We start from the raw sequence: 27,089 nt of genomic DNA, 5'->3' as shown, positions 1-27,089 counted from the left end.
AGTGAAACATTTTCCTTTCCTATGTGACTCTAAAAACATTTTTTAAACTCCCTTCATATTGCATTATCTGTTCCTGGTTCAGATACAAAAACCAAAAATTCCAGAGTATGTTAATTTATTATTAACATTTACATCAGACTAAAAGTATTTGTTGCGTACTACACATCACTAAAAACATGAGTTTACAAAAATTAAATTTTGTGGGACGGGGAATCTACCGTGGTTATACCACTATTTTATTTGTTACATTTCAGTGTGTAATAATAAATTACTATCTTCAATAGTTTCTGAGAAAATAAACCCCAAAGCTGTTGATTTTAACGTTCGTAATATACGAGTGGCTGACTTTGAAACCGTCTGAGGCAAAGAGTCAAAGTTACGATTTGCAAACGCGTCAACGAACGCTCTGTTTACAGCAGGGGATGGGATCACCGCACTCTACAGTGGTAGCGGCACGTCGTAGGCTGCGTGATTTGGTGAGACGCGGAGAGAAATTGGGTCTGACCCAGAGTGACCTCGCGTCCCTACCAGCCGCACACCTGCTTGCAAACTCCGGGTCGAGAAGGCGATGGAGGAGCACGAGTGTAGCCATCACGGCTCTCGCTGTCGTCCTGGCTACAACGGCCGTCCTCACTAAATGTTACGTGTATCATCAAGCCACAACTTCTTACACTTCAGGCGTCTCTGCAGCGTCCCTGGACCCCTGGTGGCAACAGCAGCAACTTCAGAGACTAGTGAGTGTTGTGTTTGTTACCTTCTGTGTTTGTTTCTCCTCTCTATTCGCCTGGTTACTCTTATATTACTTTGTGTTTTACCAACTGCGCTAGAAACATGGTCGAGTCCACTGTGTCGAAGTTATTTCTCAGGGGTGTGTGGGTCAGTTCTCTGATATCTACCTACGATATAGACCGAGTGTTGAAGAGCTAACAGAAACCTCCGTTCTATACACCGCCTATACTAAATAAACTGTAAAATGAAATTCTGAACAGTCGTAGTAAATATATAGCAGCCGGTCAGATGTTTATCTGTGAAACAGAAAAATCCTTCCGTGGCTTTCACTACCCCCACTCCTCCCGCGCTAGCCAAAGGCAACCGTAAAATAACGGGAATGTACTTCAGTCGTTTGAAGCCTTCGTAAAACTTCTGGCAAAGGAAAAATCAAACAACTTTGCCCTCTCTCGGCCAGTGGGAAATTTGTTTTCTACATATTTTTCTCCAGAAAATGATCCTTACGCTTTGCAAAATTCTTACCTTCTTATAATTCATCATTATTTTATCATTTGCCTCCATGGAAAGAACGCAGTAAGTTGTTTAACAATTGTATCAACTGCATATGTTTTTTAGCGTCGAATGGAATTAGGAAAGTTTGTATGGTGGGTAAAAATTAGTTAGGAATTGATTTAGCATATTTCTAGTTAGGTGCTATTGCAGGATTAATAGAAATGAGAAAAATAACAACAATTTTGGGGCACGACGGCCGGTGCTTCTACCAAGATTCGAATCAGGTACCTTCTGAGTACAATTCAGATACGTCATAGTTTAAGCAGTTGCATTTGGTGATATGTTAAAAATATGCCAAGACTTCTGAGTCCCTTCAGCTCTTATTTACGAGTACTTTGCGGAAAATAAGCTTGACGCAGTGAAATATTTCCTTGTTTCTTTTAAGTTTTCCACCTGTTTTCACCGTCTAGCGGAACTGCAACTTGTTCACACTGACAAGTTTTATTATACATGCTGTCATCTGCTCTTTCACTCCCACTCAGAAGCCAAAGATATCTCAAACTTTTCTGTGCCCACACGACGTTATGACCTAGAAATTCATCAACCCATGAATCTAGAAGATTCTGAAATATAAAAAGACCCAAGAGAGTTTGTGTTAGGCAAAGAAACATTCTTTTCTTTCAGACAAAACTATTCGCTGAATTTTTCTTTACAATCGTAAGATGGAAACAATAAATATTTTTACCACTTTTATTCCACAAGACAATGATCTCATAAATCAGCCTACCCGACTCTCATTCGTATACACACTTACCTGTATATCATAATTTTACTTGTCCTCTAGTTGGCGATACAGTCAGATTCGAAACTTACTCTTTTAATAACAGAGTATTTACAAATTATATTAAGTACAAGTCCAAGAGTTGGGCGGAGAATATAGCATGCGTGGAGGAGATAAAAACTCGAACTTATTAGAACGCCTAACGGGAAGAGATCACGCGAAATGTGCAAATATAGATAAGAGGATAATATTAAAATGTATCTTGAGGAAGTAAGTTGCGTGTGTATACATTCATCTGGACCAGGACAGGGGTCGGTGGCGGGCTTTTGTGTAAATAGTATGAACATTCAGGTTTTATGAAAGGCGGATAATTTCTTGACTGAGTGACTTACCAGCTTGTCGATAATGGATGTCTGCTCCGTGAAGTAAATTAATATTAAATCTCTTGTTACAAAAGGGTAGCAATTCAGTATAAGTGCTCTACTTAGACACGTGCTACATTTTTGATACCGTACCAAAGTTTCTAGAGCGTCTTATTATAACTGCTAATGGCAAAGATGGGACTGCCTGTTTGCAGAGACCCTATACATATGTATGATGTTTCTTTACTTAGTTACGCTGTGTGTTAGATTGCTGGAAGCATTAATAAGCAGTTTTTACCTGATAGTAATTTACATACGGTGCAGTTAAGTGCGGGACTCTTTGTGCTAATTGGATTCTCTGTATGCCTTATGCAAACATTCTCGTCCCCTTTCTGTCGCCATTTCCCGGTTAGCAAAACGAATCAATTTATTACATGGTAACCCACAGACCGTGCAGAACTTGCATATAGCCCTCGTCAGAGGTCATAAATGTGACCTCCTCTGCTATTTTTATGTTAAGTAATTGGAATGTAACTTATAACTCTTAAAAATCGATGTCTTACCTTCCATTTCATGCTTCAAATGCATTTTAATGATTAGCTTTGCATGCCCAATTCCACACGACATTTAACACAGTGTAGTGTTTCTGGGATGGGGTGAGAATGCTGAATGGTTCGGGCTGTGAAAAGCGGGAAGAGGAGTTAAGAAAGGAGGAATGTCCCACAGCCGAGTGTAGGCTGCATGCTACGCTCCACTTTTGACCCCACCCCCCACACACCAAGCCCACTCCACGTGCCAGATATTTGGCCATGGGCCATACCGCGATAATGTAGGCCTTCGTCCACGAAAAGATGCGAAGTAACGTAAAGTAATGCAGAATATATTCAAAGTTGGAGTGTACATAATTTTTCAAATACATTCTTTACGATTCTGCATACATTATTGGGCTTAGGTTAATTTACAACATTAACAAACTTATAACAAAGATGTTCACACTACATATAATCTCCTTTAATTGTTTGAAAGCCGAAGCTCGTCTAATAAGATTTAAGAACTCAGTCCGTACTGCAAAGAAAACACAACACATCTCCATTACATGAGATTAACGAAATTTTCCACTTGTATGTGATGTCCTCTGTTGGTGACTTACTTTCCAAACAGCATAATTACGACTGTGTGTTGCGTGTAGAATTTCTGTTGTTCACTGGACATGCGAATAATAGATTTGTATAAATATAAGAAACATCAAGAGCAGTGGCGGATGCAAAACTCGGAAAGTCCATTTGTGTATTGGAGAACACCTTTTCACCTGTATATAAGTCTCCTTCAGTTCAGTTGTTATTTAAGATTTGTAATTTTAATGTTTATGGAGTTACGACTACACGTGTTCCTTTATATAATAGAACAGAAATGAAAATTCATCAGAATTCTCTCAGTTACATAATAAGAAATAAATTATAGATAATTGTCTTAAATTATTTTAAGATTCATATATTTTTCTGGGCACATTGCTTTGAAACATTTTTACTTGTTTTACCAAATGAAATTTTCATAACCATAAAATGCAACTGGTAATCCTTTGTAGACCGTAGTGTAGATGTGTGGCAATTCGACGTCTGAAGGTGTATTAAAATATGGCTCTCATAAATAATTCGAGAGGCAAGAACGGATTTATCAGCGAGGCCGTAATGGACAATACCGTCACAAAACGAATATGATATAAAGATATTTCTAAATATTCTGAAAGCCAGAGTTAAAAATAACAATGTATAAGAATTCACGCCATATTACTATTACGTTATGATACGCGTGTTGTGAACAGAATTTTACTGTGGTCAGGCCAGCATCGTAATGTTGTCACCTACAGAGTGGTAATCTAACCACCACTAACTCTGCAACCACCTCATACTCCTCGTCTATCTAAATTACTAGAGCCACAGAATTTATGTACTTTACCAACTTGGTCATTAAGCAGTCTGAGTCGTACCTAGAATTATAAAGAATCTCTCCAGGCTAACGTCCACAGTCAGCGACAATGCTTCGTACAGTGAAGTGAATCTAAGGGTCTGCCTTCCTCGAATGACCTAGCTGAGAATTTCTCTAATTATCAAAACTTGGTCCACATCCAAGAATACATGTTAAATGTGTAAAATCTAAAACCACGTTTCTCCACTTAGAAATGTCACGCTCTCGGTCAAGCTCTTCATAAAACTGAATCTATGCAGACCTACGATCGTTCCATCTATGATTTACTTTAGAATAATCAATGTCTAGAAATGTTTTCTTGGGGATCTGAATTTAAATTCCATCAAAGCCTCAATGGAGCAAAGTCTTTCATGAAAAACACATATATTCTTAAGCTCATCAGAAAATGTTTAGCCTTTTGTGGAATTTGTGGCTTTATTACGGTGTCCATAAAGGCCGCTGGCGGTATGTATGCAATTCTGACCATCGCCATGTGTCACATGACGGTGATAGTTGGACGTGTTATCGACCATGAAGTGAAACTATGACCAAAACAATGATGGAAATGACGCGAAATGCACACAATTATGTCAAAGCAGCACAGAGTCATAGTAACCACTCTGTTGCCATATGACACTGCATTGTGGTATGACAAGAGAATGCCATAAGGGACTGGAGAGGTCAGCGAGAAATTATGATAAGTTGTTTATGAAATTATTGAGAATTTTCTCAGTTTATTTTGATATTAAAAGACATAATAATCGTTTCACTTCGCTCTATATACTTCCATTCTACAAACCTCGGAAATGCAATAAACGATTCAAATTAATATTTTTGTATCCGATAAATTAACAAAGTTGTTCCCGTAAATAATCATCAGGAAATTGAAAAGTGTAGGTCGCTGGAGGTGATCAACGGTTAATTTCACGTTCCGGTTGACTTAACCCCTGACGGAAGAGAATCCTGCATCCATGAGTACAGGACACTGCGAGATCCGCAAATCTTGTCTGAGCATGGTAGAGAAGAGTTGAATCTTTGCTAAGCCAAAAAATGAACCCAGACTCCTATAATTTGTTTTTTCCACCCGCTCAACTATTCTATCTCGCATTTTCCAGTAGAGGTTACAAAATCATAAAACCAGCTCCGCGATGCTGAATAGGCCTGTTGATAACAACGATGTCGAAGTTAAAATGTGAAAGTGTTACACTAAGGTAGGTACATCTGACGGTCTCAGGGTATTTACTATATTAGATGCTGCCTGCCATCTAACGAGAAGCCACTAGCCCTTGGCGACCCGTCGATATAACATTAATCTAGATTCCAAAGATGATTTACTGACGTACATTTACTGTCAACAGCTCACAAAAGAGAAGAGAAAGAAACCAGGTTTTATTGCCAGTAAAGTCTGCCAGGAAGTTGGTTACTGTTGAAATTAACGCTGAGAGACGACGCTGCCAAGACGTGGGAGCCACCATTTATTTCACAGATAGCGTGAAACTAACGCATCATGAGTTACCAGAGAGATACAGAGTAAAATATTTCAGTGCGTAGGGCAAGGTCGAAATTCGTCTGTTTTTACTACGTTTCTTTCTTACTCTCTCCCCATTGGGAGGTTATTTAGTTAGCATTGATTTCTAAATAAGGGGACGTGTTTTCAACACAGGCCACTTATTGAAGAATGCTGTAGTTTTCTCGTGAATTATTCAATAAATTTTATTACAAATTATTTTCATCTTAATTTAGGACTTCTAAATTGACTTTACGTTTCTAAAAATAACAGGAAAAGTAAAATTGAAGGCATCTTTGTGCTTGCTTACTACCACGTTATTAAAGTGTAGTGGGGGCGCGGATGTAAAGCTCCATGCATTCTTAATCTCGGGATTAAACGGAGGTAAGGGGATCACTTTATATTTCGTCCGTAATTATTGTCATTGGAAATAACCTATTGAACTGAAGGTTATAAAATGCCTCCCCGGTTTAAACACGGTGAACAGAAAAATCTTAACGCTTCTATCAGGAATAGAATTCCGCTGGTCCAATTAGTAGTCTCAGACTTGCTTGAAGTTTAGAGTTATTACTGTCTGTAAATCAGAATATAGTAGTTTAAATTAAAACCGTCTCTTTTATTTTGTTGCAGCGATGGACCTTTGTCACTATGTTACTTACGAATTGGAAAATTGTATTTTTTTAGACGTCTACTAAAACATTACATTCAACAGATTGGATCGCTAAAATGGTAGTGTTATATCCCTAATGGTCAGATCATGCCTTCGCTGTGCACTCATAGGTCTGATTTGAAGGCAATAACCGTGAAATAAGCCTTTGGAAAAGCGACACTGGAAAAAATCTTTGTGAACTCTTGCATTAAGCGTACAAAAAGAAAGTCAATACAGCATTACATATTTCATCATGTAGTAATATAAAGCGCACATTTATTTATAACGAATCAGAGCAGGTAACTTCTTGCGTTGAAGGTTAAATGATGCGTATTACGCAATGATAATGCTATACAAAGGAACTAGTATATAAATTACATTTCCATAATCACGTCTGAAGCTTTTCTTTGATGAATATTCTTTACGATTCAATAAATCTCAAAGCTAATTTGTTGCGGTCGTTGAATCGGCCAATGAAACAGTTCTCTTTGCACAAGGAAAATATATTTTTAAACCCTGTCGTATTTCTTCCCTCTCTAGATGGAATTTCGTCTCCTTCACTATACACCTGTTGAGATTAATCCACCATCAATCCATTTCTGATATAATTGGAAAGGTATCAGGTTTTCCTTCTACATAAGGTTTGATGAGAAAGACATCTCTGGAGTAATAACTTCCCACAATTCAAATCTAAGGTTGGATTACAGTTTTCCCATCAAAGATAACTTACAATCCCTTGATGTGCATAGAACGCACCGAGTTGACACGAAAACGTGTTGAAACCGACTACATAAAGATTGCTGACAAAGAATTGGTGCTGGGTCATGTGTTATTAACTCTACCCCTTCGTGTCCTCTGCCTTCAGAACCTCAAATGTTACCACTATTCTGCTCTCTCCGTATTTCATCTCCCCCCGTCTCTCCCTCACTCACCCCTCTCTCAGACTGGTCCAACTAATTGCAATCGGGCGCCAACTTCCGCAGGAAACCGCCTCGTCCTGGTGTGTGTGTGTGGACCCCGGCTGGCAATAGTGTCCAGAACACGCACGCCATTCTCAACGCGGGAATCGCTCACACAAAACTAAACGTCAACTTTTCCATTAACCTTGCCTATACATTCAAAATGCATTTAGATGCTTTATTTTTATGAAAATATATTCAGGTCACGGACTGCATTTCGTATTCTGAATGAATGAAATATTTGTGTTACTTTTCGACACAAACGTGAGAAGAACATGGCCGGTTCGCACCAAGGTGTGAGACAAACTCAAAATGGCGTTTATCAGAAGACAGCATTTAATTTTAATGGGAATTAAGGGGGATATAGTGAAATCATTAATTTTAAAGTAGACAAATTGAAGCAGTGATATCTGTTCACCCAGCAGAAGGGCTGAAATTTAAATGTACTCCTTAACATAGAATATTATTTTTACATAATTTAAAATGTATTTTTAAAAATATGTTAAATACAAAAATGTTATAGTGTAATTTACAAAAAATTATATCATTTTAGCGCGAACTGCTGAAGGTGGCTCTGAGAACAATCCTGCCAATTAAATTTTAATTCAAGCTGCCATTTATTATACTAGAAAATTTTAAATATTTTACAAGTTATGTAAATTGAAAAACATATAGTTTATATAATTCCTTAATGTTTTTGCCTTGCCGGCTTGGAAAATACGAAAACCCGTGTGTAAAGTGATTTATTCCCTATCTGGCAACACACAAAAAATTAAAGTTTTTAACATCATGCATTAAAAGAAACTATCATTTATGATCTCTAAACAGGCAATAATTCTTTAAAAATTCAATACATTAGGCGTTTCTATTCGGAATCGGTATAATTAGATGGAATTTGATACATTAATATAATACATGATGTTTTATGAATGTCTTATATTAACCTAGTTCCTTTAATTATATTGCATTGTTTAGTACCTGAAAACTAATTAAGAATGTGTATTTATGTGTAACATTAAATGTTGAATTAATTAGTTCATAATGATTGATATATACCATGCAAATATCTTCTTTCTTGCTAGGTTCGGTTTTGACATTTACTGGAAAAACAATAGTTCATTAACAAAATTATATGATTATAAAGTTCACTCCATTGAACTCCCGTCATCTAGAGATAAAATGAAATATAAATGCTGTATGAAATTTATGACTCAGGAGATTATGAACAATCGCATTTTCTCGACCAGCAAATAAACTTTTGGCACTTACCATTGCGTTGATGTCCCTGGTGGCCATCAGGTTCCTCGACGTAGTTCAGCGCCGTAGCGCGTTACTGTCGGGTCTGCTTTTCCCCAACTGAGGAAGAAAATAAAATAAAAAATCATAAGCGACAAATAAGATGTAACAAAGTGGTAAAATAAAAGACATCAATTTAACAAAAAATATGAGATTTCGGGGTTTTAAGGCGGCGAGTATCAAGATTACTGTGTTTTGGGACATTTCTCCGACGTTTCAGAGGTGCATGCTGCCTCAAAACTCCTCTAACACGTCGGTAGATAACACAACATCCAATAAGACAGCCGTCTTCATGTACGATTTGAGGTTTTTACGGCGGTGAACATGAAGATGGCAGTCTTCTGGGTTGATGCGCCGTGTAGTCCGGTTGAAGTTAACCAAAGTTTCAGGGCCCCTGTCATCTTAGAAATCTTCTTAATCCATACCATATTCAGCGACACTTCCTCCCTTCAGCTGTCCATTACTATGTCATCTCTTAATCTGTCGTAAAAATGCATAAAATGGAGGGATACGAACACTCACTCCAAGAACAGAGACTAGAATTACGTTTCGTAAATGAATAATGCCATGTTCAGAACTGTTAACTACGTTCAAAAACTAGAACATTACACAAATTATAGCATCTCCCGTGCTTGCATAAGTCGATATGAATAGGTGAGATGAAACAAGCGTAATATGGCCAATTACTCTCACTTCTATATAAATACATAAAGGAAAAAGAACATCGCCTGCAGATAACTGCACAGACTACACGCGTAACATAATTGCAGGAGAAGTTGCCGCAGCGATACGGCGAGCAGCAAATATCAGAAGGAGACAAAAGTAGTAGTTTATATACTCTTGTTCACAGCTGCAAGAATCTTAAATCCTGCTACATAGTTCCGTTTGCTCAAAATACGAACACAAAACTGTTAAAGATTTCAAAACAAATGTAAAATCTCTTTCACAAAACATTTGCTTACTACACCACAATTGTATTGGGAATTGTCTGTGATATATTAAGTAAACACGATTTACTTGTCATTATTCCAAGAGATTCTTCTTCGTTTTACTGTCGAGATTTGTGACAAAAAGGTTCCTGGTTCGATCCTTATCACTGCCACTGCTTTCTAACGTAAGAACAACAAATATCTGCCAATGTACAGACAACCAATCACATGTAGAGGAAAGGAGAGCTAGTTAAAGAAACATCATATATCAAATGTTTTTCAACAACAGCCAATTTCTGACACAACTACTGTCATTAAATTTTACAGAACTAATTTTTGATCAATAATCGACGTATTTTGATTTTATTCAGATGACTTAACAGAAGTGAAAGTAGTTCATTCCAACCTAGAGGGAGAACGTACTGCAGCCGTCGATGTACATCAATGGGTAAAGAGAAGGTAAAACAAAGGGATTCCATGATTCTTCTAATATTAATAGTTTTTATTAGATAGATAACACGCTTAAATGAAAACAGCTCTATAACTCTGCTCCAAGCCTTAAGTAAAACCGTCGCGTTTGTGAATTTCCAAGTGACGGTTATTACGCTGACAAATGACTTCCACGTCAGCAGGTGAGACGCGCAAGTAGTGACGCATTGAGAGGGTTGCCATGACGAAGGCCATCACTCAACGTTCCTGGAAACTACGACGTATATCACAGATTAATGAATGAAAGCAGCATTATATTTCCTGTCAAAATTTTATTTTTTGAACTCTGTTTTGATGGTAGATCGATTCACAAGAGAAATGAAGCCAAAATCGTGATGTAGTTGTTAACATTCATCTATGAAGTTTCCTAGATAGTGCCAGCTCGTCTAGATAATATTTAAGATTTAGTCCGTACCTCAAAGTAAAACACAACACTTCGCTGTTATAAAGATCAACTGGTGAGTGGTGTTTAAGGAAATACTCACTGTTTACGCGGAGGATCGTACGAAAACACACACGCACATAAAATGCAGAATTACCATCGGTTGACACTCTGGGTTCTAAAGGGTTAACGAAGGAACCACCGATTCGCCTTTCTCTTCACATATTGTACTCACTTGAAAACAATGTCGATGCCTGGTCCTTTGTCTTCGAAGTGGACTATTTGCATTGACTTTCCATCTATCACACTACAGGTACGTGGTATTAATTAACATTTTCAAATAATTCGTGGAATAAACACAAACCAGATGTACTGATGTAACCGATTATTTTGAACTCGTTCTTGTCGCTCTTATTCCAGACAATACAACACTGAACTCTGCTAATTAAACAAGTTTTACATTGTACTGTATGGTAATTTAGCAAGCGCTCATTGAAATTCGAATCTCCTGAATACGTCCATAGCAAATACACTTTCCTTTTGTTCTCGCCGTTGAAATGGACTCCTCTATAGCCTAAGTCTCAGAAGGAAACATTTCTCATTTGGCTATCACATTAGTCTCTCTAATTGCATTCTGGTGATAACTTTAAGAAAAATGTTTGTAAAATGCGTCATGACTTTTAATCGTTGTGACTTGCTGTGTTTGAAAACCAATTTTATAAATATTTCAACGGTGACTATACAAATATTTTATAATTAAATACAGATCTATGGTATTGTTGGATAATGTACAGTTGATGTCAGAGGAAGATATATATTAAGTGAGTTTTCGTGTTCTTACAGCGGCGAGATAAAGGTGACTGTCTTCTGGGGTGTTGCGTAGTATAGTCTGGTAAACGTTTGCTCATCGTCCTGATGATGGAGGCAGAAACAACCTCTGAAACGTCAGTAAACGTCTACCAGACTACACGGCGCACTATCCTAGATGACAGCCATATGCATTCGTTTAAAGCATAAATATGCTATGTCCATGTAAAAAATAGAATCATATCATTTCCATCTTTGTATTTCCTGTGTATAGTGGTCAAAATAACAAACACCCCCATTACCCTATCCTCTGTAACAAGGCTTGAGACACAATTTTCTGTGCACTCAAATTAATATGACAACCAATTTGTATTTTCTGAGCGAATAGCAAATCCTGACATATGGGATACCAAAAAAATACCACATGTTTCTGCATAACACATGTCGCGCTGTGATTTAATCTACAAAAATGGACGATGTCAAAGAGGGAAACAAAAGCAAAATGAGAAGCGAAGGCTAATTCAGATCTGTGATACCATCCTACAAGTGACTACGAAATAGAAGTGTGTTCGGTGGTAGGTGAAATGAAAACGTCCTGCTGTTTTTGGCAGCTACGAATACCACATGAAACCAGGGTAAATCTGTATAGACACGTAGGTTCATTATCGCACCTGTAACGAATTTGTAGGAGTGGCTAGGAACTCCCCTCCCTTTGCTCTGTCAAAAACACACACACGCACCGATGCCTCGTGACAAGGGAGACAAAGACCGCGTTCAGGGAATTCCCTTAATCAAAATCAATCCTCACTATATTTTTTATTCGAATTGACAGCTGAGGCCTGCACCAATCACGCGTGCTATGACTTGGTTTGAAGCAAAGAGGGGAAAAGGAAAAATACAATACTGTGTTGCCAAATGCAGCACTGTAAAAACTCGCTTTCCAGAAAATGTTAATTGTTTTGTTTAATGTATATATATATATATATATATATATATATATATATGCAAAGAATCAAGTGAATATTGTATTTTAATTCGCGAGTTTGGCTATGCAAATCCATGTCTGTTTTCCCGATCAGAAAATAAGCTACAATATCACGCAAAGAACAAGGAACAAGTGTAAAGTTGAAAAGCCTGCCCGTGTTTCTGCCACGAAATTTCTGAATAGACTGAGATCCTCTGCGCTGACTGTTCACTCACAAAGGGCAGAACTCGACTCAGGCGCCAATTTTAGCGAAAAGCACTATAACAACGGAAATTTGTCGTTACCCTTTGTTCTGTTTCTTGGCTCTGCACAATGTGGGCGAGGAAGGTCCCTGTTTCTGGACTTGTCTCCAGACACAAAAAAGTATTTTATGCAACCCAAAATTTATTTTCCGTGTTCACAAGATCCCGGAACTAAACCCTATCATTAACCATATGAATGCAACATAGATCCTGGAATTCTGTTTCTAATCATTGGTATTATAATCCCACTTCCGTCTAGATATTCCAATGCTGTTTTTCGGCGGATTTCTTAACTACAATTTTGCATTCATTTTTAGCCTCCACAATTTGTTGTAGGTGTCCCCATAATATCACCATTTCAATGTGCATACTAGGAATAAAGTAGCGAGGATTGAATTCTGCAGAGCAACGTAAAATATCAGATGGAACAGAAATTAAATAGAAAGCTAGCAGCTTGAACTGAAGAAGTGCTGCGGTGTGCAGAAATATGTAAATTATTAAACGTGAAAGCTCCTAATATATGCCTGACAGGCAAACTTCTACATGACATGACGGCTTTAATACTGTCGGTTATGATTATGTTTATTTCTAGTCCATTAAAAAGCATACGTATGTCCTTTGTTCGTAACTAACACAGTATTACAGCACGTCATAATACATATTTCCATACTACTGAAACGCACTTAATGAAAAATTTAGAACTGTGTCCTACGAATTTGCAGTCGTCAATCTCATTACTTCAACCCTGTGTGCATCCAACCACATTTACGTCAGTTCAAATATGAAACGTTAAAGCTGGAAACAACAGTTATTGCTCTATTTTGAATTTTCAGATTCATATAATTTTTAAGAACATTAGTTGCGTTTACATAGTTTGTGCTACTTAAAAAAATATCCTGAAAGTTCAATGACCCAACTAACACAGATGTGTTACGTTTTGCCTAAATCAAAGTTCCATTTTACATGCCTAGAGGATACAGGTTATAAATGTAATAAAGGTATAAAACAACATCCCTGCACTTTGTCATATATTTCAGATTTCATTTATATAAACAAGTTGATAAATTTCGCAAGAGCCATATATGATATCTACGTTCAGCGCCAATTGGGTCCAGCTAATAGCAGGGTAGACTGGAAAATTCCAGCTGCGTGCCCTTTCGGTTGGACTGAAAGGGCGACACGCTAAGAAACTTTACTGGAACGTGATGCAGGATTTGTTCTTCAAGGGGTTTCAAACAAACACACTGAAAGTCGGTTACATTTAACACGATTAATAACGACAAGCTAGTAGTTAGGAGACGTTAAACTGAGTGCGTCATTAAAATATTTTGAAACGACTAGTCCTATTCTCAGATACAAAATAAGACTTTATATTCTACAGTAACATTTTCTCTAAAGAGAGTACGTGACTATGCCAAAGTGTGAAATCACATCAGAGACGAACGTAAGAAAATGAATTAACAATGTATAATCACCATCATCAGGGATCAAGAATTAGGTTTAAACCTGTTCTGGCTTCGAAACGTGATCTTAAACTCTCTTTTTTTTTGTTACCAATCGATCCTCTATCTCTAGAACATCATTTCAATGTCTGTCTTGGTAAACTGTGTTAATCCATTCGTTCTGTGTACCAGAGACACTGATTTATGTAGTGTCGAATCTCATCATTTAAGTTACACATCTCCAGTTATTCCTTTATATTAATTCACTTCTCCTTTTATCGAAGAAAGATAACCCTGCACGATCTGAGGGATGCCAACTTGACTGTATCTGATTCTGGTAACTTTATCATTGTCTGTATTTAACACCATAAACCAATGTCGGTATATACACAAGAAATTTTGTATACCGGTCAATAAATGCGAACAAGCCCAAGCAGTTTGTGTATTTCAGTCTCTCTTTTATGTCATATTTTTTGTTTTTCATTTCTCCTTGTCTGCCTTCGTTTGTTTCTTTATTTCCTGCATTCCTCTTCATTCTATCTCTCTCTCCTTTTAGCTTTCTTTCCATCATTTCTATCCTTGTCCTTCATTTGTCCAGTTGTATTCTTCATTCCTTTTACATTCCTATACTTACCAGTTCTGAATGCCACCAGATGGCAGCCAGATCGAATCAACTTGCTACGACGCGTTGCTTGGCAACCCCTGGGCAGAGCGGTCGCGTCCGAATCCGAGGCCAACCCACTGTGAATTGAACTGGTATGTTTGCGGAACCCGACTGTCAGATTGTTTGTAATGAAGTGCTGCTTGGGTTTCCTCGCACTGCGCCCCCTGGGACACGCAGACCCATCACAGATCGCTCGAAGACAGTCGCATGGCGTTTCTGATTGATCAGAATTGATGGGATCAATGGCTCAATAACCTTCAATCAATTGATTTCAAGTATTGGCACCAACACCATTCCCAAGGGGGCGTTTTGTTTTGTTTTGTTTCGTTTATTTAAGGAAATTCTCTAACCCCAAACCATGGAAACACGTAATGGCAGCAAGAAATGTTTATTTCTTGGGCATCTAAATGCGTTATATAAAACTAAAAGTGTTACCACGGCTCTCAATGATAGGATGCTTACGAATGATTAGTTGGTAACGCACCGGATTCTGCACCCGAATACTTAGCATGCCACGAAATCATCCTTCACATCCTTCCTAATTTATCATTCATGCAGTCGTCATAGACGCTATATAAATTATCGAGTTAAAAACACACGAGGTTTTATTTTTATGGCAGTAAATGCAGAAGGCTTCGTCGCTGTCACTTGGCTTCAACGTCCTAAAACGTCTTTACTTCGCTGTGTTTTCGAGAGCTCGTACAAGCTAAGTGTTTTACTCAAACCATCCTTGGTTTTGCTTTTCCAGGCATTCTTAATTTCCAGGCTGTTCGAGTTTTGAATCTTCATTCTTTGCGCCCAGTTCTAATAACACATCAGTTTGTTTTGGAGGGTTGGTACGTCTGTAGCTGTAATTCCTTTCTCTGGGTGACCTATAGGCGGAAGGGCAACATTATCGCGGTCATCCAAAAAGAGAGGAATGAGGTTCACTGAATGCTGGTGCAATGTGACCAAATGTTTACTTCTAGCAGAACTTGAACAAGGAAGTTTGAAGTTTTGCAGTTTGAGGACTCAGGATTATCTACATAAGATGAAACTTGATAGCGTGATAAACACAGCACATGCTACAAGGAACTCGTCATCTGTGAAGTTATCAGGATTAAATGACGAAATTTTAATCTGCTGAAAACTTCCTCAACGAAGATGGCTGTCTCCTGGTTTGTTAATCCGTGTAATATGGTAGAAGTTCACAGCGTTTCAAAAGTGCTTGCTGCCTCTATCATCAAGGCAATTCGCCTCTGAAATGTCGGTAATCTTCTACCGAATTACATGGTAAAACAAGCCAGAAGACTGCCATATTTATACTCGCCAACTAAGAACCTCAGTTCTGAACCTATTATAATGTTGTGGGATGTAAAAGCCCTGATGTAATCCTACGTGATTATAGATCCTTGTACGTCGTGATACATTCAAGTCTGATTTATGTGATACATATTCATCTTCTGGGATAAGTTGTCAGAAAATGTCCGTCGGAGCAGATTTGGTAATGTTGACATATTTTCCCCAAACTGCGCTGTGAATACAGGCTACAAACATGCATACAAACACGTGGAAAAAAAGACTCTTAGACCCTTCTTTCAGTAGCACTACCAGTTACTTAAAAATCTTTAGAGATATACTAGAAGAAAAATTACCTCCCAAGAAATATTAGAAGACAGCTTCCTCCGCTCCTAACTGCTTTCAGACATGTTTTCTGAACTGCCTAGCGTTTTCAGCAAACGTCAGCTATAGTCAGGAAGATAATACCTCTAATGAACTTGCCGGCATGCCGAAGATGGCCTCTTCCCCCTGTTATTAACACTGTGAAGCGTGTGTAATCAATATATTACATAGAAGCGATTCTGTGTAAGGCAGCCAAGGTAGTAGACGTTAGGTTTGCCTACAGGTATATGTCACACCAAGACCGAATCCTAGGCGCAGTGCGCGTTCAATACTGCCTCAACTTCAGATGAATTAGTCTTTATGTGTGCCATACATCTTGTGAAGAAATCTGTTCATCAGGATGATCTTCAACTCCTGGTACGTTTACAGATGTTTGGTGAATTTTTTTTACTGATTTATGTGTTACAGCTGTTATATTGAGAATCGGAAACTCTCACTTTACTTGAAGTCCATCACAAACTTCTGCGTTTATCGGCTAAATAAAACAAAGGACCTACAAGAAAGAGGTGTAGATATAAATAAAGAACAATAATATTTCATAACTTACTTCGTAACAGGCCTATATTTTGATAAATGTAATTTGTATGTATAGGTTTTTAAGGACTGTACAAGTTAGAAGCTTTCTTGTGTTACGCGAAATAATTCTGAACAAAAATGTTTTCATATTTGTACACTTCGAAAATTTTCTCTACAATCATTCCACGTAAAATACAACATGAATGGATTATGGGGACGTCTTTTCTCACTGTCCGTCGCGCATTTTTCATCTACGAAGCAGCTAAACGGATTCAATTACATTTTGTTACAGCAGTAACATTAAAAGACATCTAACGAATTTAAGTTTAGAACGCATCTATTAATACAAATCCTGCTTCACGAAAAACTCAAATTTAACTTTAAATTTGATAAAGGAAGTGCCGTCGTATGAAGAGTTACATAATTGAAGCACTACGTAAATACATGTTACATTTATATAGAAAATTCGGTGAAATGCGTAATAAACAAAATAGAAGCAAAATGGTTAATATTATTAAAAATAAAAGGAACACATCAGAGGAAAATTAAGCATTATGAAATGAAACGGAACACAGAAGCTGTAAGACAACGGGACTTCGCACATTCGAAAAACTTAAAACAAAATAAAATATATAAAAGACATTAAAATACAAATAGAAGTGAGAAGAATTTTAAAAAATGTCTAAAGGCATTCACAAACTAAAATTTTCGATCCGGCACAAATCAAGGGTCGTAATCCGTGACGCTGTGGAAGAAACAAAATCAACTATGTTATGTTGTATAAGAACCGTTTATTAGTTTTATGGCAACATTTTCTTTTATTAAGAATAGATAACCACGAAATACAATAAAATCATTTGGAAAATTTACGTAACTCATGGACTACACATTCTCACTAATGGATAGGAAAGAGATGTAATAGATCTAATATATTTCAGATCGTGAAATATCCACGGAGGTTTTTTATTTAATGTTTCAGGAAAGAACCGACACGTGTATATGTCAGAATGGTTACTGACTCAGCTGACAGGGGCAGCTCTAACCAGAACAGAGCTCTCTGACGTTAACGTTGTAGTGAAAAGCTGATAACCGCACACAATGGTTGTAATTATGCATAAACAAATTAGAGCACATACAGCATAACAGATTGATGTGTTCATGTGTACACGGAGCACGTAACAGATATGCACACAGAATGTGGGTGTGTACAGGTGTTTACTATTGGGCGCCACTGAAAGAATTACCAACTGAGGAAACAAAAATAAAAAGACCTGGTAACACCAAAACATTTTAAAGTTAGTTTTTGACAAATGTGAAAGGAAGTAAGAAACAAACACAGAAGAAAATAAAGAAGGACGAAAGAAAGGAACAAACAGGAAGGGAAATAAGAAGGAAAAGCAAAGAAGAAATAAGTAAAGGCGACAGAGAAATGGTTGGACAAGCGGAGGGAAAGACAGAAAATGAAGTGAAAGAACAGGTACAAAATAAGATAAGAATTATATATTTGTTTAAATCTTATCAGTCTAATCACAATAAAATTCCTATTAAATATTAAAATATTACCATAATTAACATTTAAATATTTAAAATATATTAAAATTATGTTCTCTATCGAAATATATATTTTAAATATTTAAATGTTAATTATGGTAATATTTTAATATTTAATAGGAATTTTATTGTGATTAGACTGACAAGATTTAAACAAATATATAGTTATCACAATATGACTTAACTTTATCATCTCAAGATAAGAATTAATAAAATAAGAGTAAGAAATTAAAGAAAAAATCGAACGAACGAAGAAAGAAGACACGATAGAGAAAGAAGGGAAGAACAAATAGCGAATAAATGTAAATGGGGATGAATACATATATTTAATAAAGACAGTGGATTACAATGCGTCCATTCGTTGGAGAGAGAGAATACTCAGTAATCCCTGTAGGGCGTCACTTACGTTCAGTAACAGACTTGTACAGCAGCGCGCTACGCCGTGGATATTAAAATACAGACATGTTACTATTCGTTTCTAAAACACACGACACGTAAAATGTAACTCGACACACGAAAAAAATGTTATTAATGGAAGTATATAAAATTCAACCGCGACTCCACATAGGGATATAAAGTTTTATGGCCGCTATTTCGGCCTCTTTATGTCATTTTTAAGCTGCACTTCAACATTACATCAACAGAAACAACTTAAACCAAGGTAAGGCTTCACATCTGAAGAACCTTCACACTTTTATTGCCACTTTTTATTCCTGAGCGCTGTGACGGCGTTGGTCCACATCAATCTTGAAAACAAATATCAGTATTTCATTACTCTTCGTCTACTCTATTGTTTCTATTACGAGACGACTGTCTTATTGAACAAGTGACTATCTCAGCTAAATAAAGGCTTTCTTCTTTGGGGAAATGTCTGTAAGTGCATTACTCATAAATTATAAAAGCCACTGTTATGAAACTATAATCTCCTCCGATTTATGTGGTACTTGCGTGGAAAATGCCACGTAACTCGGAAACGCGTTTTCTCTAAGAGACTCTGTTAAACATGGCGATGTTGCGTTCCTGAAAGGGTATTATCATTAAGTAGTAAACGTAATGATAGTATTTTTTTTATTTTTTTAAAAAAGAACAATTACTTTGTGACATAAAAAGACCAACGCATAAACCTAGAAACAAAACATTGCATCTAAATAATATTTATTTGGCGAATAAATATGGGGTTGTTCTATTCATGGAGACAACAAATAATTTATAGGAAAACGCGCAAACTGTGTGGCCTGTAGAAACTTTTTAAGTATTATAACTTATGTTTTATTGAACAAGAAACATATTACTACATACTTCAGTGTTCAGTGTACAACTTCGGATTTTTGGGGGATCAGCCTCGCCAAACGCATAAAGTGATTCAACGTTTCTGCAAATATTACATTTTACATCTTCGGGATAAATACGTATTGGTTTGACTCTTACGGTAGCCTTGTATGGGGCTGATAATTAAGCCACCATCTGTCTGTCACGTCAACACTTACGCTGCTAGTGGCCTGGAGTCACGTAACTTCTCCTGCATGTTACAATAAGAATATGAAGTTGTCCTTCCATCGGCGTAACTTTAATTTCTTTATTCTGTTTAATTTTTCTTCAGTAAATATTTGAAACGAATCAGATAATCTGTGTTCAAACAGTACGTCATGAAAGCTTCCTTCCTTCCATACTGTTCATATAATTACCATACCATTCGATGCTACAATGAAGGTAAAAAAGAGATAAGTGAAAATAAGATGGGTTGTAGCGAGATCGCACCGATGATGGAGGCAGCAAGAACCTCTGAAACGTTAGTAAAGATCTACCAGGCTACGCGGCGCTGATATATTCGTATTCACCTTCGTGAGAATCTCGGATTCTACTTACAGACAAGGAAATAAAGAACAGAAGAATAAAGTAAACAAAGAAGAAAAGGAAACTATGACTTTTGAGACCACAGCGCAGAAATACTGTCAAAAGTCCCACGAGGATTGAACATTGATTAAGAAATGACAGCGTTCAAGCCACAAGTACATTAAGCGGCTAGGCCAGCGAGAGGCTACGCGCATCACATGTTGGCCGAGAGGTTCCTTTTATTTTCAGGAGTTTCATTCAAAAGGGAGAACTGTTCTCGCGTTTCCTACTCTTTTCCGCACACAGAAACTTCAATTGACAAGCTAGCTGCACCGGCAGAATAACAAAGTGGAAGTTTCACTGCCGTGACAAGTAAAGGTCGATCAATAGATGCTGAATCTCTGGTTCCTATGCATTCTTTATTGTGAGAAACTGGTTCAGGATATGCGAAAAAGTGACTAGGTCCAGTAAAAGTCATTATGAGCTTTATCTGTTGTGTGTATGGGTGTGGAACGCGGTCCTTTATTTAGAGGAATAACAGTGGTTCATCGTTTGAAAACAAATTAACACATATTAAGGATTAATTAAATGAATCATCATTGTGTGGTCGTGATTAATATACGTTATCTAATATTATTAAATATAGACATCTTTAACACTATACTGCAATGGACTTGTAGTTCCGATGGGAGCTGGGGGTTGGGGGCAATGAATTCATACAGAATATTGGAGGGGAACATTCTTAAAAACGATAAGTTGGAAGGCCAAGAAGGAGATGAGAGAATAATAATGAATTAATCTCAGATAAATGAGTTATCAGGGGAAGATATTGGCGAAACTGGCTAAAGATAATGTCCATTTGCTTGGTAATACTTAAGTAAGAGTGAGCTAGGTTTTCTATTGGTGTGAAACTTGTCTTCACTGGACAGGAACAAAATATTTCAACCCATGTAAGAGTAAGGAACCACGGAGATCAAAATAAAGCCAGTTTTCTGAAAGCAAATAAATGAGACCTAAATTACAAGTCAGATACATGACGCCGAGTTCACCTGCGCAGTTGGTATTATCAAATTACAACACCAAGAGTTACAATGGATAACCTCATTAACAGAAATGGGTTGTGCCACAGAATGAAACTTAAGCTCGAGTCTAGTAGGTCTTAAAGCTACGGACTGCCCATTTACTTCTAAGTAAGTGGCCATTTCCGAGAAGATCTTTCTTCTTTTCTTATCGGGCATGGAGGAGTCCAGCCCACAAAATGGCACAAACCTAAGGCGCGTTGCCGAACGAACCACATTCTCAGAATGCCCACTGAACCAAGCCGTCTACAATTCTACCGGAACTCCATCTTTCTTACAACGCCCCTAGATGCTCATCTGTCACTTCCACAACGACTCAAATGCCTCCTCGCGGGGATTCGCACTAACAAATTTACCCCCCCCCCTAATCTTAACCCTGAATTTCTCAACGTATGCTTTTTATGGCTTCTACCTTCCGTGTTATCTCATTTGGAATTTGCAAAAAAATGAATTCTTCATCTTTTACATGCAGAGTTTAGAACGACGAAACTTTTAACTATTTATAGATTTTCATAACTAAAGTCTCGAAAACAAACCAAAGCGTCAAGAGATAAAAATTATCAGGCAGAGTAGACAGTCTTCAGTTTTCAATTTTATTAACTGCTATATACTGTCATGAAAATAAGTTAAAATGTATATTATTTGGATTATACATTTTTAAGTCGTCTATCATACTAAAATACTATAAGTAAATTTGACATGGCTCTGTTCCAAGTGTTTTCTCGTATTAGTGAAAAACTATAATGATGATTATGATGATACTAATACTAATACTAACAACAACAATAATAAAATAAACACGCCAAAATGAAGTGTATATATATATATATATTCAATAATTCTAACTACCATTAAAAGTCTCAAATAATTTCTACAGCAGTATCACGTATCTAAACAAAGTAACAATTGTTTTAAAATTAGTACTGACACACACCTTAATCTTAAACCGAATTTGGTTAAATAGCACTATCACATTTCATTGAAGATATTTTTTTAGACAGAATCAATTCAACGTATGTATGCAATTGTCAGACATTTGTAAATTCGTAAATATTTACTGTAAGTGACATCCCGTGTCCACCACATACAAATACATATGCCACGGATTCAACTTAATTAAATTTGTTTACTAAAGTGCTATGTAACAGCAAGAAAGCCAATTGCTGGCACGTGCTGTAAAAATATATAAATACAAATAAACAGTAAAATAGAATACACTAAATACAATAAGGCCTTATCCATTTGTACCAGAAATGGGCAAGACAAATGTGGAGGGAAAGAAGTAAGACATAAGTAATTAAAATAGAGAAATGGGTTTGCGAGAAAAATAAAATTTTGTTTAAAATATCAGTATTCATGTAAATTACAACATAATTCAATTTTTAATTTTAATGTGCAGCGTCAATATTAAAATGACCAATTACAGATATAGCACAGTACAATTAATACAATAATAATCTATATTATTATCAGTGACGGTGTTTAAGATACACTGATACAATTGTGGTTACCATGGAAACTGAGGAAGAGACCATAGCTATTGAAGCTACGTCACAGGTACACACGCACGTATGCACGCACGCACAGTCTCATTACATCTGTGATGTATGGCTCTAGTAGTGAACAGACGTAGTCGAGTGCAGTGCGCTTTGTCTATGAACCGCTCCTCATGCATTGTCTTCCTATTCCATTAATGTCTTTTTGTGTTTCCCCACCCAAGGCCATTGTATAAAGCAATGATTGAACATATTGATGATGAAATTACCTGAATGAAACCACATGCAGACATCAGATAGAAATGGGCATTCTTTCCGTTTCTGCCATAAAATGTATTTGTCACAAAATAATAAAAGATTTTGGGAGTGTTTATTACGATCGTGACAAAAAATTGATTGAGAACTGAAAGATAATTCGCGTTTGATTCGAGTTCAAACTTAATTAAAAGCACCAACCACCATTCTCCTTCAAAGGGCGCTCGCATGTAGAATGCATCTAATATTGATGATATTTAAATAAATGCTGGTTCATATGCGTTAGTTTGGAGTAATAATTTAATTAAAATACCAGGTTTTTAATAAGAAATTTTGAAAAAACTTATTTTTAAAATATTTAATGACACTAGTCTAATAAAATTCCAGGTCAAAATTAGATTTCTGAATCCTGACTATACCTGAATTTTTAAAAATATTTCACAAAATCTACTGAAATAAAATCTAATATTTTACGATATTAAGGTCATGTAAGGTATATGCGGAGAAAGATGTTCATAGAACATTTTGACGGGAAAATGTGTTTCAAAGCGACCACCTGAAAAGTGGAAAATAAAATGGAAAGACACAATTTATGATCTCGGTGCAACTGAGAATGATTATGAGAGTCATAGGTTTGTTATTGACGTAAAAGATGGCCGATACACATTAGAAATTTAAATTATATATTTAGCCGGAAAACACCATTCATACTTCAATACGAAAATAACAAATGCAAATGCACATTAATATAAAAAAATATTTCTGTAACCCGTTGATATTCGAAAACGCTAAATTAAAAAATCTCAAAATAGCATCCAACAAAGTGATGCCCGAAGTGAACATATTATTGAAGACCATGAATATGCCAGATTTCAAACTGCGGTAACCAGAATTCAGAAATATGGGATGAGTGGTTCTATACAAATGGTTCCATTTCCAGTCCCTCATTTCTGGTGGTGCTGTGGAGAAATGCGTGGATGGGTGGAAAGAGAAGAAGATATTAATGAAAAACTGTCATGTCACAGACGAAGTACAAGCCTCTCCATCAGTTATATGAAGACAAAAGACAGACACGTAAGTCTGCTTCAGACGAGAACCACTCTGCTGTCAGGGGATTGGCGCATGAGTGGTACAAGTCAACAGGTCACAGCGTTGAAAAAGTTATTTATAAAAAAGTGGAAAGATCACGTCATGTAAAAACAGAAGTTCAGTGAAATCCATTGAGTAGTTTAGCGCACTGACTCAGTGACCTTGAAACAGTCCCAGATCTACTGACACAGAACTACGAGTAATGCACACGACAAAGATCACATTACAATGATTCATAACTTATTCTTACTTGTGTTTTATTAAAAATTCATCACGCCTCAAATATTTTCCAAATAAAGCTTGCAGATAACAAAATCTATTCTACATACACATTTTTTGCGGAAACTTACGATGGTCGACTGGATTTTTACGAAAAGTAGGACTTATATTTAATGCAAAGGAATAGTGACTGGCTATGCACTGGCCGACCAGTATTCGACTCCTGGCTGGGACATTAATTTTCTCCTCTTAATCCAGTTTTGTTCAGCTTATGACCAGCCCACCTATACCTCTGTCCAATAGGTACCAAAGTCTTCCAACATTCCTTTTCCTCTTGTTTAAGACAAAACTCAGAAATCTATAAGACACGACCTCGTTCCATCTCTTCATCACATTTCCACTATTTATTATCAATGTCCGTTTCTTGACTATTCCTGTCACCGATCTTAGAAAACCCGTTCAGATTCAAAAAACCTTTATATTTAAATCGGGAATAGAAGGGCGCTCGGCGGTATCATATTTTCTCAAGGTGCACAGGATTTGAAACTTCTTACTAGACTATATGGATTTTCCCCACGTTTCCACGCTCTACTCTGTTGCGTCTTAGGAGCCGATGGCATCTTTCGCTCTGTAAGCCGTTCGATGCGGTAAGGCACGTCGCCACAACATTTGATTGACGGCCAATGACAACACTTTCCTTCTGTCGCCTATCCACTTCACTGGAGTTACTGAAAAGAACAGTCGACAAAAAAGGACACAAATGATTTCTACTTTTGGTAGAAAGTAAAATATTTCTTGAATGCATCCCCGTAAAGAAGCACTTTCTCCCACTATGCGAGCAACTTTGCGATATGTCACCAAGGTATTCATCAATTTCTATATTCCTTTATATTTTGTGACGCATATCTGAGTGCGTCATATCTTTAGAGTTTCACGTAGTATGGAAAGGCATTTACGAATTCTATTCTAAGCCAAAGGACACAGAAACTGTCAAAATAAAGTAAACAAAAATTTTGTGACAATTTGTATCTGTCGTACTAATGGTACTTAACTTCAAATCACTAAAAAGTAAAGTTTCTAAAGGCAGACGTGAGGTTCAACAGAAACTCGTCGAAGGGCGATCGTCAGATATCGAACTTTAAAGAAAGAAATTTCCCCTTATATTTTGCTGTTATCGCCACAAACCATAGAACGAATTTCAGAACGCAGTAGAAATACCCAGACTTTCATACAAAACGAAAATATCTGCTGACAAGATAATGATTACCGTCCTTTCTTCACTATCAGGGGGCCTTCTTCTGATAAAAATTATGCCCCAATATAAGACGTTCAAGTGATGCAGAGTCCAGACTGAGATTTTACCATCAGTCTACTGAATTGTATGAGAAAGGTATCTGCTGTTGCTTATGTAACTGGGGACTTTTAGTTCCTTTCATTTACACGGCAACCTTCAATAAATACTTAAATATATGTGAACAGTAACGTACAAATGAATCATAAAAAAGTATTTATTTTGAAGATCATTCTTTAGATAGTACATTCACACTTGAAATTATCATAACATTTGCTGTATTCTTATCATCGCTGATCAGGCAACCTAACGCCTGTATGAAAACAGCAGGTTGCACTATTACAAGTGATAAACACAGAAGTTTATTTATAATAACGTTCTTTCCCCTTGAGTAAATTACGTCCAAAATATAAATAAAACATTACTACAAAGAAAAACTAGCGTGTGACATTTGAAGATCTCACAACGGCGCGTAGGAAGATGCCTGTCTTCTGGGCTGTTGCTTCGTGTAGTCTGATAGGCAGGAAGTACCCCTGAAACGTCGGCCAGCTCTACCACACGATACGGCGGTACAACCCAGAAGACAGCCATCTTCAGACTCGCCGACGTGAAAATCTCAAATCCTTTCATATTTATATTTTTGATGCGAACTACTCCACGGAAACATTACTGTAAGTACAAATTCAGATTTATTTTTGTGCGAAACAGATGGGTCTGAAGTTGGCGCAGTGTAATCTAAAGACATTGTGTGCTTCAAAAGTGTTGTGTTTTGACGGATTGGACTAAAATACCTCATTAAATAACAACGGAATGTCACAAATCAAATTACGAAACGTCTCGTTATATAACTTTCACTACCGCCCTGCTGATGTTTACCTCTCATGTCTGGGTGTTCTCCTCAGAACTCTGTTCTCAAACGCCCTTAATCTATGTTCTTCCATTAGCGGAGAGCTGCACTAACGCGCATGCGTATATTTACAGTTTGTTTCCATTTTTTTTTGTTGTTCTCTGTGTTCACATCCGTAACGCTCTCTGCCTGAATTAATGACAGAGGTTACATCTGTTTCTCTCTTTCCTAGTACATGAGAGTGTATGTAATTGCGCTTGTATTAAAGTTTCTGTTTTTACTCATCAAGTAACAAAAGATAATTTTCACGTTTCCAAAAGGCCCACAGCTCTGTATCATATTTACCTTTTACATGTAAAAATTACGAAAAGCTTCTATGTGTTTTCATTGCTTTTCTAATTATGGTTACATTTACCTTCATTCCTGACCTATACTTGACCTGTAGACTGTCACCAACTGCATTTGTGGGTAGCTGAGTGTTGTTGGAAAGGACGAATGAATTGCAATTCCATTTGTCAAACACAGCATCTCCGTTAAGTAATTAGATTACAGAAGTAAATAAATTCATCAC

General features: G+C 36.9%; 1 protein-coding gene and 1 long non-coding RNA gene across 2 annotated transcripts in view; one reads left to right on the top strand and one right to left on the bottom strand.

Moving 5' to 3' along the window:
- LOC110839916 (uncharacterized) overlaps positions 1-27,089 on the top strand; it is an 89,338-nt gene that overhangs the window by 9,919 nt on the left and 52,330 nt on the right. The window contains exon 2 of the mRNA XM_022084535.2: positions 417-734. Coding sequence (XP_021940227.2) covers positions 423-734 — 312 coding nt within the window. The 5' untranslated portion in view covers positions 417-422. The remainder of the gene's footprint in view (positions 1-416; positions 735-27,089) is intronic.
- LOC110839917 (uncharacterized) overlaps positions 8,342-27,089 on the bottom strand; it is a 157,149-nt gene continuing 138,401 nt past the window's right edge. The window contains exons 2-3 of the long non-coding RNA XR_015535539.1: positions 8,714-8,800; positions 8,342-8,544 (exon numbers count right to left, since the gene is read on the bottom strand). This is a non-coding gene — a long non-coding RNA (uncharacterized LOC110839917). The remainder of the gene's footprint in view (positions 8,545-8,713; positions 8,801-27,089) is intronic.

The sequence above is a fragment of the Zootermopsis nevadensis genome, unplaced genomic scaffold (genome assembly GCF_977971745.1).
Source record: "Zootermopsis nevadensis isolate Lab colony 2312 unplaced genomic scaffold, Znev_1.0 Znev_ptg000002l, whole genome shotgun sequence".
NCBI lineage: Eukaryota > Metazoa > Arthropoda > Insecta > Blattodea > Termopsidae > Zootermopsis > Zootermopsis nevadensis.
Note: the sequence above shows the minus strand (reverse complement) of the source record. Positions and strands in the feature narration are given on the sequence as shown.